The sequence below is a fragment of the Xiphias gladius genome, chromosome 21, assembly GCF_016859285.1.
Source record: "Xiphias gladius isolate SHS-SW01 ecotype Sanya breed wild chromosome 21, ASM1685928v1, whole genome shotgun sequence".
In the NCBI taxonomy this organism is placed as follows: Eukaryota; Metazoa; Chordata; class Actinopteri; order Istiophoriformes; family Xiphiidae; genus Xiphias; species Xiphias gladius.
This window is the reverse complement of record NC_053420.1, coordinates 16,542,993-16,557,964: the sequence shown is the minus strand read 5'-3', so window position 1 is coordinate 16,557,964 and position 14,972 is coordinate 16,542,993. Positions and strand designations below refer to the sequence as shown.

General features: G+C 42.1%; 1 protein-coding gene across 6 annotated transcripts in view; it reads right to left on the bottom strand.

Moving 5' to 3' along the window:
* Positions 1-14,691, bottom strand: part of cacna2d3 (calcium channel, voltage dependent, alpha2/delta subunit 3) — a 36,426-nt gene extending 21,735 nt beyond the window's left edge. For 2 of the 6 annotated variants that reach the window (XM_040116409.1, XM_040116410.1), the window contains exons 1-5: positions 8,922-9,078; positions 8,611-8,727; positions 5,793-5,852; positions 1,325-1,487; positions 620-751 (exon numbers count right to left, since the gene is read on the bottom strand). In XM_040116409.1, coding sequence (XP_039972343.1) covers positions 620-751; positions 1,325-1,487; positions 5,793-5,852; positions 8,611-8,727; positions 8,922-8,966 — 517 coding nt within the window. In that variant the 5' untranslated portion in view covers positions 8,967-9,078. Of the gene's footprint in view, positions 1-619; positions 752-1,324; positions 1,488-5,792; positions 5,853-8,610; positions 8,728-8,810; positions 9,079-10,248; positions 10,477-12,623; positions 12,706-14,566 lie in introns of those variants that run through there. The other 4 variants (XM_040116414.1, XM_040116412.1, XM_040116411.1 and 1 more) reach the window with 4 other exon arrangements.
* Positions 14,692-14,972: the final 281 nt, after the last annotated feature.

Below are 14,972 nucleotides of genomic sequence, written 5' to 3'. Positions count from 1 at the left end.
ACCATGTTCGGTCTTTCATAGAATATGGCTAAAAACAAAAAGCAAAAAGAGTTGAGTAGTGTGGGATTTCAACATTTAAGTGATGGATACATTAGTAAAAGAGTGTCGTCAAACACTTCTGAAACACATCTCTTCATTATGAATTTCTTTTTATACATTAAACATACAGAGTCTATATCTGTACGACAATATCATCAGTTGTATCTCATGTCTGTGGCTTCGCTCCAGCACTGCAGAGAGACGAGCGGCTGTTTCACATCACTGTAACAGTCTGATAACTTCTGTTGGATCCAGCAGCCATGCACTGTTCCTCACTACAGCTGTAGGTCCACTCTGGCAAATGCTGATTAATTACACTCTGTATATATGCATCCTCTCTGATGGTCTGTAAAATTACAACATTAGCCAAATTACCCTTTTAGTAATTCTAAATCATTTGTTCTGATCTTTTTTTTCCCCCTGCACCGATGGCTGATGGCTCCCATGGGACAACCCTTTCTTTTCTCTCTCTCTCTCTATCTCTCACACACACACACACACACACACACACACACACACACACACACACACACACACACACTGGAACATGAAGAGAGACTGACAGAATGACAGCACTCACCAGGGTACTGCCTGAAGAAACCCTTGGCGCTCCCAAAGTACTGCCAGATGAGTGTGGGGTCTCTCTCAAAATTATCTACAAATACTCTGTTCAAGGCCTCGGACCAGTAAACTCCATTCACTATGTCAGGATCTGAGGAGGTCACAGGATGTGGGAAAAGACGCAGAGAAGGAATAGAGAGAGAGACAAGCAAATTAAACTCTCAGTAATGGTAACTAGGATGGTCGTTCACCATCCGAAAAGGCACGGTTGACCTTTGTCTCTTATTGACCCCCCCCCCGAAGGAGATACAATGCCTGTGACTAAATCATCCCCTCCCCTCCTCTTGCTGGATGAGCCTCCCTTTGTGCAGTGAACAGAGACTTATGGGGAGTCCATTACAGCCAAACAAAAGCAGCCCAGGCGATACACAAGGAGAGGTGACACAGTCCGTTGTACAACTAGAAGCGACTGAACAGCTACCGCATGAGCAACATCTTTCACCCCCCCCGCACTCTTTCTGATGTCATTGAGGGGTCTGCATTTGTTTTCTCTGTATGCTGGACTGCTCCCAGCCTGTGACACTGATGCAGCTTTAACTACCATCTCTCACTTTCACCTCCAACTTTCCTTCCCTCCTTCTCTCCTCCCTGTTCATCAGCCCACAGTAGGTAAATAACCCTCACATAATCCTGTCTTCTGGCTGGCCGCAGGCTGTTCCCTCACCTTTATTGTACATGTTGGTGGGCACCTGCACCACACTGAGGCTCAGGTTGACTGACAGGTTATTAAAATGATCGTTGGGCTCCAGGATGAACTCTCCACCCAGCTCCACGTTATTGCCCTCCCCGTCCACTTCATTGATCAGCACGGCATTGAAGTACTCATACTGAAGAGAAGAGTGAATATGGAATATGTTAAAGACACTGCAGGTACGGCAAATGTGAACTGAAACCCACAGAGATGGAAAGACAGTAGTCTTAACATGCATTATTCTTTTAGCTCAAACTCAAAACAATAATTACAGTATTCGTTTCATTCCTCCTGTCAATATATTCCATTATGAGTTCCCTTCCTAATATGATTTCAGTGTAAGTGATAGGGAACAAAATCCACACACAAAGAAAAAGCATTCTGAAATTCAGTCGAAGCTAAGTCTAAGCAGTCTGAATTAGTCAAATCAAGTGGGTATCGTCCAAATATTAGGAAAGAATATCTTCCTAGTCAGTATGGACGGGAGGAACAATTACAGCAGCCAAGGCCTGTTTCAATGTACATAAAGGCATGTGACTTTAAGACAGAGTTGAAAAAACTGTGAACCTGTTCTTTAAGAGCTTAGACAAATTTCCCTGAGGCAGGTTATGCCTTTTACTCAGAAGTGTTACATCTTAATCAAAAAAAGAGGTTATTTATCAGATGCACAGTAATTTGTGCATACTCTGCATCTGCCATCTGACAATTAAAAACTATCAGATCAGAAATAATAAAATCAGACAACAGAAACGTAAAAAAAAAGAAAAGAGTGGAGTAGAACCAAATTAAGCAAATGGCATAATAAAATCAGAACATTTCCAGAAATTCTCTATAGGCTGGAAATGGTTAGATTTGCTTCTCACAGTGTATAATTACAGTAATATAACATTACATTTCTTTTTCATGACATTCATTTATCCAAAGCAAGTTGGAAGTAATTTGGGTTTCAGTATCTTGCTCCGGGACATTTCAACACGTGGACATAAGGAGCATAGTGATCACTTAATGGCTGGTTTGCTCTACAGCCTGAGCTACAGCAACTCATAATAAATAGGCAGTAAGTATATGACTGTGTTTAAATTTTATGTGAAACTATGTTTAGTCAGAGCAGTTTTTGGAATTTCTCCATTTGTCAGAATGTACATAAAAGACAGCAGTTTTCACTAATATCTAAGAAGCCCCTGGATGTGCAAAGAGAACTTCATGAGTGCCAGTGAGAAGTCTGGCCCCACTCAAGCGAAGCCCAACAGTTTGTCTGTCTTGTCCTTCACTGCCTGCTGCTGCAGAATCAAAAGACTACCTCATCCTGCCTGAGCGGCCGCTCTGTGGCCTCTGGTCCTTATTGTCTGCACTGAGAGAGAAAGAGAAAAAGAGGTGAGAGATGGAGGGAGGGAGGGTGGGAGAGATGGGTGATGGACTCTACAGCATCAAACTCGGGGGAGGCCGCACGGGCATCGCCATCAAGCAGCCCCTGACAGCTCATACCACGCCTGAGCAGCTCTCTGACGAGCTCTTGCGGGGCGGAGGGGGAAGAGAGCTGCAGAGGGGGAGCGGCCGGGGAGAGAAACGTGCAGGCTCAGCAGAACTCGTAGTGCTGTAGAGAGGCACGTTAACCACCGCGGTTATTACTGTAAAGCAGGACATGGGACGCTGCAGCTCTCCGAGACGCCCCGCTGACTCTTACACCACTGCAGTTAGTTGTAGGCCGGACTGCGGAGATCTGCCCTCCATTACAGACTGCTGGGCCTTACTGTATATGCAGGCTCCAATATCTGGAGATGGTGGGTCTCACCAAGCTTTACCCTGTACGCTCTAGGTTTAACAGGCCCCGCACTCGTCGTATCTAACGGCTCAATGGACACTAATCTGTTCTGAAGCCAGCCCTCCTTCGCGGATGTTATGGATCGGAATGTTCAAGGGGAAGAGTTTTTTAAGTTGTTGTTTAAGTAAATAATGCTCAACAAGAGGATTCAACTTACAGTATGAACAAAATACACTTAACTTTGAGAAAAAACATCTACAATTTTACTTAAAATACTTTTACTCAATAGCATAATTTTGTAAGAATGTTAACGGTGCACTCAAATTTTTATTATGTTCAGGAACTAGCATGATAGCAGCGGGCAATTCAAAAATAAAAACTGTAAACACCCTGCTTTCCTATTCATTCTTATTTTCTCTTATACGAAATATGAAATACAAAGTAGACAAGGATTCCTAAATTACTAAAAACTTTGCTAAGTTAAAATTTTTTTACTAATGCTGCAAACAATTTTCCAGGAACACTCATAAAAGCAGAAATTTAAGCCCTTAATTTAAAGATTAAGGTTTAAAACTGCACAAAGAGAATTTAAATTCACACTGTGTTAATTCTATTGGTGTGCCTTCCTATTTATTTGAAATACTAATTTATTTTTTTTATGTCACATTTCTAAAAGAATTACCTGTAAATGTTCCTGATTTTTAAAGTCTGAAAGAGGCTTTTTCTAGGCCCACGTAAATGTTGACTAAACCTCTGTTCTCAAACACTTGATCAAAGGAACATTACAACAGAAACATTTCTGAAGTAAGCGCCAAGTTTCTGTTGCTCCATCAGACCTGACCTGCGCACCCTTGAACCGCGGACTACGCTCGGGGCCCCTGCCAAACACCCGACTGTCCTGACACGAAGCAGCTGAGATAAGAGCAGCCGGCTTATCTCTTTGTGGTCAGTGAAATGGTGCATGAAAAATGTGTGGTGTCAGAGGAGGCGCGGTTGGCTAAATGATGCCACAAGGAGTAATATCAGGACATCACATCATTACCGCAGGTGGATATTGAATTTTCCTTATTATTTTTTATAGCTTAATTTCAAATGAAATGTCTGTATGGTAGGGCTGTGCTGTATACCAATAACTGTCAACTGCTTGAATAACAATGTTAAAACAGCTTTCATTTATCAACAGTGTGCAACAATTTTACTGTTGAAATTTAATTCATTTTTTTTCATATCATTTATAAAAATACATTAACGGTTGTAAGACAGATATTTGCCAATGGCAAAAAAATAAAAAAGAACGCAATGCAACTAAACTATGTCAAGTTTACAGAGATATTATTGAAATATACAAACCATGTTTATGAAAATTATATTATAAAGAATTAAATTAATACTGGTGTATTTCATATTTGTGAAGTCCACATATGCACTATTTGGTCTGAGAATTGTCCATAAAATGATGTTATCTTGAGAAGATGAAAACCTTGTTTTCTTAATAACAACTCAAATATAATGTAATAAAATTATGCAAAGAAAAAAAGTACAACAATTGCATTCATTGAAATGTTGTGGTCTTTTTTTTGTTTAAAAAAAAAAAAAAGATCTGCTTTAGAAGGACAAAGCCAAAGTATCAAAATCCAAGCAAAGTATTTTCAAGGATCATGGTCGGAAATATTTCCTTTAAAAAATAGCAGTCGTATTTTATGTTTGAGGGGTTTAAAGATATCCTGTCTTGTCATAGATGTGTGAACAGCAGAGGAACGGGCAGCGAACAAGGTGACTGAAATGTATTCATCTGATGTAAATGCTTCTATTAACTGTAAAATGCTGCCGTTGTTTCAGTGTTTTGTTGCTCCAGTGGGTTTCCAATCTAGAGCCATGAAAGTGAAACAATGCGCCGCGCAAGAGTTTCATTTGTCTTTGTCCACTGGACAGAGAGAGAGAGAGAGAGAGAGAGAGCACTAACAAACGACAGAAATACTGCATTCCCTCTGCAGAGACCGGGGGAGCGCGGTGCACCCTGGAAATCGGGAATGAGTCGCTAAATAATGTCCTGAACGCATTCGGAGGACATGAGCATATCCTGTGAAATATAATTAAAATGAGAAGCAATGCAGGCCGACTTCTGTGTCCCATTATTCTCTCCGTTCTGGCCTATATGACGGCAAAGACTTAGGCCAACAATACGGCATCCCCTGAAAAATGCTAATATTTCACTCCAATCATTTCATCGCGCATCACACGATGCAGCGCAGCCTTTAATTCTGCAATTCGGAGATTTTTATCGCCACTTGTGCTTTAAGCCCAATGTTCCTTACTACTGTGCTGTCGGCTGAAGGCGCAGACCCGCCTTTCAGCCATGGTTCCCACACTTAGAAAAAACACTCAAGTCTGGGTTGTGGCCGTACGGCGCTGCAGCCTTCAATGTGTGCGGCGCTGCTTATCAACGAAGCGTTACGCATTACGCATCGAGCCGCTGACAGGGCGTCGGCGTGAGGGACGATGCCAACGCAGTGTAAAGACCTTTTGGGGCCTGTTACCCTTCTCTCCTCCCCAGCCCGCCTCAAAATGATTCATCCCGGTCTAACACAATGACCCATCGCATTCTTAATGGGCTAATTATGTCCCTCGTTTCTTTTCTTTTCTTTTCTTTTCATTTGTTTTGTCCGGGACTAATCTCACCTGCAGGTCGGGATTATCCTCATGCTGGTGGTGCGCTTCTTCCGCTGCCTCCACCAGCCGCTGAGAGGAGGGAAAGGGTTGGTTAATAGGAGCAGAGCTGTTACACGCACATGCTTAAAACTGTAGGAACGACCCTTTTCCTAGTCGATGCATATAAACTGCTAATTCTACTCGGGCAGTGTAGCCCACTGCACCTGCCAGGGCTATACATAACGCTTCTTTAAGCCCTCCACAAACTCCCCCGGAGGCCTCCAGGGAGTCCATGCCCAGAAGTTTTTTTTTTCTACTCTGCTGCTCTTTGAATTTCTCAGACTTGCTGTTTGCACATTGGTCTGACGCTCTACATTTCCACATCCCAACAAATGTCACCCCGTCGGAGAGGAACACAATCGAGGACCATAGCCAGGCTTTCGATTCATTTTTGGATGAAATCGAGAGCATGTCCAGCTTTCGGTTTAAGTTAAACTCGATGAAAGGGTGTGTTGCCGAGAGTGTTCGGGCTGTCCCTCCTTGGCAGTCCTTATCGCGTGTCTGAGGGCAGAAATATGCATAAAACACAGGGCCCTACGGTGGAGCGCAGCTGAGAAATGATTGATGGGGGTAGGTTTGGCTGATTTCGCGCCCTGCACCAAAGCAGCGATGGCCTCTGTAATAACTCGATCCTGGCAAATGTGCTCGGCTCCGTGTTTCCGGGGGAAATGCGACCCGAGAGTCAGAGTCACTCGAGCCCCCGGAGCCGAGCAGGTAATTAACATCTGTCACTCGTGTCACAATAACTGCGATGTAAACGCAACGGAGGCATTTCGAGTTCACTTGACCCCACGGTGAATTCTCATGTCGTCAGCGGCTGGCAAATAAAAAACACACCGCACCTCCACTTTACTGAGGTCGGTGCATAATTTTTAATCTGTTTTTTTTTTTTTTTTTTTTTTTTAAATGAGGAGCAAAGTGATGACGTCATCGGCCCAGGATTTGCCCACACCTGTGCCGGTGTGGTCTTAAACATAAGGCTGGATTTTATTTTTTACTTTTTAAAAGAGCCAAATGTGTTCCCTGTGTTGCCTACACGGCATTTCTAAGACACACTCTGACATGAATCGAATCAGGTTTATTAAGTGAAGCGCCTTCCGACTCGCTCCGCGTAATTTATAGGCTGAATTGCTGTGAAGCGCGGCGCACGTGGTATCGGGAAGGGAGCGATAAACGTTATCATTTCCCAGCAGTCCCTGCGGGGTGCAGCATTAAAACGGTTACAAGCTCCTCTGCGCTTGAGGTCGCGGGCGGCAGGCTGCTGCTGTGGGTCTGACCACAGCTCGAACCTGGACTGAAAGAAATGGCCCAGGTGAGCAGATTTGATCTTTGAACACTGGACAACAGTCTGCTTTTCAAGCTGCTCAATTTAGGGACTGTAGGAACATGAGACCTATCAGGCCTAAATCTTTGACTACTTTAAAGGACCTTTCCATACTTCCATACATAGATATTTAGACTGGACCGTTTAAGAAACATTGCAACGCCCTCCCCTCCTAATATCTCAATATAATATTTAAACCTTAATATTTTAACAAAAACAATCATTTTCACAGAGCCACATTAAAAGTAGAATTAGTGACTGCAAAAATGACTGTTGACAAAAGGTTGAGTCCTCCTTATCAAATATTCCAGCCACTCTCTGAGAGTTACAACAACCATTCTATAAGAGCTGTTACCACAGTCACTGAATGAGCGAAATAGGCACAGATGCCCCCCTCTGTGGGAGCTGCAGTTTTTCGTCACCCCCGCCCCTGATTGAAAATAATAAAATAAAGATGAACTAGATCCGAGGACGTTAGCGTGGTATGATCAGACGTCAGACGCAATCCCAATCCCGTGACGCCCGAGTCATATAACCAGACGTGTTGGAGACTCAGAGGGCTTGATACCTTCAGGCAGGTGCGCCAAAAGTGCACCATTACATATCAAAACACAAACTGAGTGGTATTAGCTACTACTTCGTTTTAATGTGGGGGTAAGCAAAACTTAATTTGGCAATCTCTAAGATTTTCATTTTAAATAAATGTCTGTTAAGTCACTATCTATCGCTGAATGAGGTAACACAATGGTGATTGAGCCTATGACCCACTGATGGGAAGTATTACGAACTGGGTGTCTGTGGCGACATTCTCAGAAAAAAATGCCGTATTAAGTTACTGCTAATGCAAACCCAACATTTCCTGCTGCTGCAGCTTCACATTACCGCTTACCCGCTGGCATTGATCAAAAATGCGTCTACAAACTAAGACGACAGTCATTTTGGGCATTACTGGACGGCGGATCGGTTTGAAATGTTGCAGGCAATAATGGAACAAGAGGGAGCAGCCACAGTGAGCTGTTAGACGAAGAACTGCCAGGTAACCATTTCTTGTCACTGTGCCCTGCTGTTCACAGACTGATGCCGTGTTCAGCAGAAAATCAGATCACATTTGTTCCCAGAAAGATGGAATAAGGCCTGAGTTATTGCCTGACTTCTTTATTAAAATGACAATAGTATGTTTTGCTGCCACGGAAGTCTGTGACCTGTAGCATTAAACCGCATTTGCTGTCACCACCAGTAACTACAGGTGACGCAAAAACCAACTACGACTGAAATCTTCCGGATCAACACTTTAACGACCTCCATTAAGCGAAAAGAAAACACTGTACACCCCCTTCTCTGAAGCTCTCCCCGTACCACCCTAATAATTTACATACTGTCCCTCCTCCCCTAAAATGGAATAAAATGAATGAAAAAAACGAATAAATGCGGCATAAAATAATTTTTGAGACACATTTTACTCACCCTGGTGGCCTCCGCTTTTTTCCGGAACATTTCTTCCATCTTCAAAGCCAGATTTTTGACCAGTTTCACACCATCGATTTCTTCCACTCTGACTGACTTTTCAAATTCTTTATATTTCTGAAAACAACCAGAAACAAGAGTGTGTCATTGACAGAGAGGACAACTGTGAATGTTATGACACTGGCTGTAGAAAAACATACTGGAAGCTTATAGCCACTGAGCTCACATGATCGATTAACCACGTTAGCAATTTAGTCACTAGAGGGTGTCTTAAAATGTTCACCTAACATTGGTAAGACAAGAAAAACAACCATTTTGATAATTATTCTTTTTGCCACGTGTGTGTTCTCCAACATTTCAGAGGACTATTGTTTCCCGGCGTCCCACTCCAGAGAGATTGGGAATTGTTAAACAAGGCTTATAAGCCTTCACATGCTGGCTGACAAGCTGCATGCAGCCAGTCTCAGATGAACGACTGATAAAACCCCCGCTGCAGCACACAGTGATTGATAGTTTTTATCTGGTCTCAGTCATTGGCTGCAAATGCTGCTTCTTTCTCTCTGATTGGCTGGAGATGGCCAAGTTGGGTGGCCAGGGGGGCGGGGCTGGCTCTGAAGGCTATGCATGGTAAGAGGGTAATTGAAATGGAGTGAAAGCACAGGAGAAAGATAATAACGTGTCAAGCTTGGCCGATTCTGGGTAATGAACTACACCTCACATAATGCTGATTCTGCTGGATGCACAGGACCTCCAGTGATACAGAACAAAGCCCGCCACAGCTCAGAGGAATATAACATTACATAATCCCACACCTGCCTGCTGGCGCGCACACACACACACACACACACACACACGCACATATACATACATATGACAAATAAAAACAAGAGCCTGATCCTCTAGCGCTGTCCAGTCAGCCACATCACACACACTTCCAACAACCTTATCTAAAAATAAACATAAGCCACGACAGGCTCGTAGCACACAAAGACATTACACACTGTGTGGATAGGACCTACACAAAAAACACACACACATCAGTACATGGGGCGACAAATTACCTACTGAAAGGAAGAGTGTGGACTCGCAGTGGAGCAGAACAGTTCATTTCACGCCTGTCCTCCTCGCCTCAGCACCCCGAGTCCCAAGTCCCCCCTCCTCCTCCTGACTCACACTCCTCCAGTCATCAAGTGGACGTTAAGCCCCATCCATCAAAAGCACTGATCAGGATTATTGATTAGAGTAATGACCAATGCAGGAATGAGGTCTGCCTGCCAGGAAGCCTGAGGAGCCTCAGCTTCCACCTTTTGCAGAAATCCTAGTGATACTGGATAACTCAGCCTAAAAGTGTCTAATGATCAGCTTTAATGACCGGCCCCTAACAACCCGTCAGTTCCCTCACAGCTCAATGCTTTGTGCTGACTGGCTCAGCACAGCTCTCTCCAGACATGCCTCTGTGAACAGGAACTCGAGCAAAGTGCTTACATACACACAAAAAAGTAACAAAACTGCAGGGCATATTGCAAAATGTTTTGGGACAGCGATGAAATGCATATTTGGTAACAAATGGGAGGAAATGACGCATAGTTCCAGCACATGTTTGAATTTAAATCTTAGATTACTGCAAGGAACGGTCACCTCGGAGCAAGGAGGTCCTAGGTTTGGACCCTGGAGCCGCTTTCTAAATGCAGTTTGAATGCTCTCCCCACGTTTGCGTGGATTTCCTCTGGGTGCTCCGCTTTCCTCCCACGCTCCAAGACAGGCGGCAGAGCTTTTAGGATTAATCCTGCTGTTGCCCTTGACCGAGGCACCGGCCTCAGAACTGGAGTTGGTCCCCGGACGCGGCGCTGTGATCGCCCAGAGCTCCTAGAATAGTGAGGATGGGTCAGATGCAGAGGATTAATACGTATAACGGGTATTAATGTAGTAACTTAACCTACAGGAGGGAAGGAAAGAGTTGTTACAGACAGAGGGTCTCAGTTGAAACCGATCCATACAGGATTTTTCAGCCCGCACTACTATTACTATGCAATTACAGTTGCACTGTAACGCAGTGCAATTGTAATAAATACAACTCTGACAATTACAATCAGCTGTCAAGTATTGATCCAATACTGTGGTCATTTTTGAGGCTGTAGTTTGTCCTGTTCTTGCTTTTTCCTTCCTGTATATGTAAGACACATTGACACAATACTGTGAAACAGCTTTCAGTATAATGCAGTTCAGTTTGACACCACAAAGTACATCTTCGCAGCATACATACCATAGAACTGAGTCCACCTGCAAACAGCTGGATCAGAAAAAACTCAAACTGGACATTAAGGTGATGTATTTATTGCAGGGTTAATTTAAGAAATTACATTACATCATACAGGAGTTTTTATTGTTCTGAACAGTCAGTGTACACTATAAAACCCATGACTTAATCTCAGTGGTGGTCTTTTTACTGAACATGCTCTGAAGACAAAACAAAGGCAAACATTATTTTCAACCTGACAAGGAAAAAAGAGTTCTTACTGCTGAGCAGACAGAAATGAGACCTAACACACTTGAGTCTATAATCTTTTTAAAAAGCTGTTTGGAAGCCTACATTTGTTTATGTTGCATGAGCATGCACCTTTTCGTGGATCCATTGTTACAAACTCATGTTGCATGGCCAAGATTTTTCAGATACCGGTTCTTTGTTTTCTAATTCTAGTGCAGATACAGTATTTTCAAAATATACTGAATGTCACACTGCATTTGGGGGAAATATTGTATTAAATAATGCACAAGATTTCCCGATCATTTGTGTTTGACGAAATGATGCAGCCACAAAAACATGGTTTGTTCGGTTTGAATAGTTCACTTAGTGTAAGTATCGCATTGTCCGTTGAAATAAGAACACTCATGTAAAACTATCACAGAGAGTGGATTTTCCTTTTTTTAAATGTAGGGCCTCTTAAATGTTATAATAACTTTACATGATAACTTTATACTGTTATGGCTTGTGCAGTTTGTTTGTTTTTATCGCCTTGTCTGCCTCCTCAATTTTTCCTCTTTCTATTCTCTCTTTCTGTAATTTTTCTTTCTATAATGTAACCTAATGGCATCATTAGGCTTTAATGCCCTTTAAAATGCTAAAGGGCATGAATGTAATGTGTGTCCAACTAGTAACCTTTATGCATCTATATAGAAATTAAACATGGACAAAAGAGACTCAAACCGCATCAGACACATGCTGTTTATCTCCTATATTTTTACTGTAACATAATTTCTTGAGGCACATGAACTTCACACACAGTGTGTGCTGTAGGTACTGTAACCCTGGACACACACTCCTCACTGCAGTGTAGTTCTCAGCATTCACATAGTGGAGCTTCACCTCCAGCTCTTTACTTCACAGTATCTGGTCTGGTCCTATTTAAGTGAAGTGGACAGTTCACCATTCATCCACCTGAGTCGACTCTGACCACCTTTTTAAACTGGATGCTTGTGAAAACAGAGCACACCTCTGCCATCAAGTGGTCAGAAAGTTAACTCTACTGAACTGGATCATTGCTCATTCTTTGTAGTTTTCACTTGTTCATCATTATCACCACCCCTCCCTCTATGTCGCACCCAACCACAGACTTATTCAATTTGTTACCTTGTCGCATTCATATCTAGAGGTTGAAACTCTTGACTCCAGAGAGTTAACTGGAGAGACGAGATGAAAGAGGAATCTGAGCCGTGGTTAATGGGCCGTATCAAGTACAAACAGACACACACACACACACACACACACACACACACACACACACACACACACACACACACACACACACACACACACACAGAGCTCTGTCTCTGTCAAACACACCTGAGTCTCCTCCAAAATAACGCATCAGCATTCAGCTGAGACACCAAAATGTCTCTGCAGCCATTAGAGAGGGAATACAGCATTACACTGTACAATGTGTGTAACTACATGACCATCAGACAAAGGGAAAGAACCTTTGTGTTCACACAAGACTGGGAAATAAGAAGACTACCTTTTGCAGTAGTTGGGATCCAGAATATTTTGCAGAAATGGATTTAATTTCTCCACCAAATGCTGAGGCCCAGAGCTTTACGCTGAAAAAAAAGACAAATGCCACGTTAGCCAGTAGTCTCCGTAATATCATTGACAAAAGCAGATTAAAAAAAAAAACATAGTTAGAGACTGAATTCAATTTTAAAAAAGAGAAATTTATGTTTTTTTGCCCAAATATAAATATGGTATTTATGGAATACTCTATATCCTTACCCAATCTGCTTTTAAATGCATTTTATCTCTCCTCATCTGTCGTTTTTTCTGACATGATCAATCAAAAGAAAGTTGTCAAGGCCCAGTGGTCCTGACCTTCACTCTCCTGACAGATGATTGCTTGTAATTTTGATGATCTATACTGTAGTTACTGGAGCCTCTGCTATTAAATTGTAAATGACTCTGGCTAAATGTGGCAGTGATGTACTGTACCTAAAACATAAAACGAAGGTGAATGTAACCATCCTACGGGAAACATGGATGATGTTTCAAGAAAGTCACCTGATTTATGGATTCGGAAAGAAACACAAAAATGTGTTTAATCATGTCTGAAAAATAAAGGATTTGTAGTTGTGTCTAGATGAACTGTCCTCTTCAACAGATCCAACTTTACAATCCGAAAGAGCTAAGTAGAAGCTTTTTCAAAACAGTTTCTGAAAGATTTCGCAAAAAGAACCAATTTCATCTCAATTGATATTCTGTTTTCTGTTCGTTTGCAAAATCTTATGGGTTTCTCATGTAACATTGTGGCTTTTAATCTAAACTAACTGTTTATAGACCTTGCAGGAAATTTGAACTCTTTTAAAGGTGTGCAATAGATCTTTTTTGACTCATTTTAGGAAATTAGTTTCCACATGGACTTTAAAAAAAATGTAATACTGGCATCAGCGTTATACAGGGCAAGATTCAGTATCGGAGTTTGAAGTTATGTCTTAGATTTTTATTTTGGATTTTTCATAGTTTTGTTAATTGTTGTAGGCAAAACAAGGAAACAAAAACCTGCAAAAATGTTCTCCTAGTAAAAGGCTGCAGTTCCCCAAGCCTCCCAGTTTGCTAAAGATACAATGTGACTTAAAAAAAAAGAAGATGGGATTCAGAACATTCACACATTCAGAAATGTATGATCAGTTCATTATTTTACGTAAACAGTTTATGTAGACAGTAAAACTAATCAACAAATCACCTGCTCTTTAACTATTTTAATTATTATGTGTTTTGAAAAAAAAAATTATGATAAAAGGTGCCTCTAAAAAAAAAACAACAACCACACAAGTCCAAGAACATGAAGATGTTTATCTTGTTTTAGACAGAACTAACTACAGTGGAATTTAACTGCCGAACATGCATAACACTTATTATTATTTCTGACTTATTAACAACACATGAAATTGCCCTTGTTAATTTGACTGTATATAATGCAACCATATAACAAAATAAAACAAAAAAGATAAACAGAGTTTTGATGTAGCAGTTTTGTCAACGTGCTCTACTTTGAAAATCTCCACCTCCTGTGATTTTTTTCAATCCTCCTGCTTATTTGCTAAAATAACCTCTGTAATTTCTAGTATTATCACTCTCTACCAGTAACTGGTGGGTTAAACCAGTAATAGGGCCTGTGTGGGGGAATACAAGCAGATGTCTGGTTAAATCAAACTCCACACGCTGTCGGTCACAAGGAAAACTTCTAATACAAACAAGAAACAACAGAGCTCTTCATTTACAAAATTCCAAATCTCAGTGTTAGTTACTTTAACCTGTTTAAAAAACCTCAGATGAATTTAACTCTAAAAAAAAATGTCAGTTTTTGAAAAATACTGCACTTTTGATGTCTACATCTCCTGCCAGTAAGAGGTCAGTTTTTCTTATTTCCATGTGATAACAAAAGTTGCAGAGCAGCTTCTCACTCACACTGACAGAGGGATCCCTTGCTGGGACCCCGCCACCTCCCCCACTTTCAAGCCGACGAAGATCCAGAGCAGAAGGAAGCTGGTGCTGCACATGTGCGAGAAAAGGATCCTCCAGTTTCCCTGCATCTTCAACTCTGCATATAAAAACGAGATACACAGTGAAATCCCGTCCCAGCACCTTGCCGGACTGCTGGACCCCGGTGCACCTTTACCAGCCTCGTTCTGCCCGCACGTACCCTACTGTATCTGATCGCAGAGGGAAAGAGAGAGAGAGAGAGAGAGAGAGAGAGAGAGAGAGAGAGAGCATCATCCTCCAGCATCCATCCTCTGCTCTCTGTCTCCCTCTGAAAAGGGAAAAACCCCTCAGTCGGCTCTCTGCTGCAACAATCACACACCATCGTTCCTGG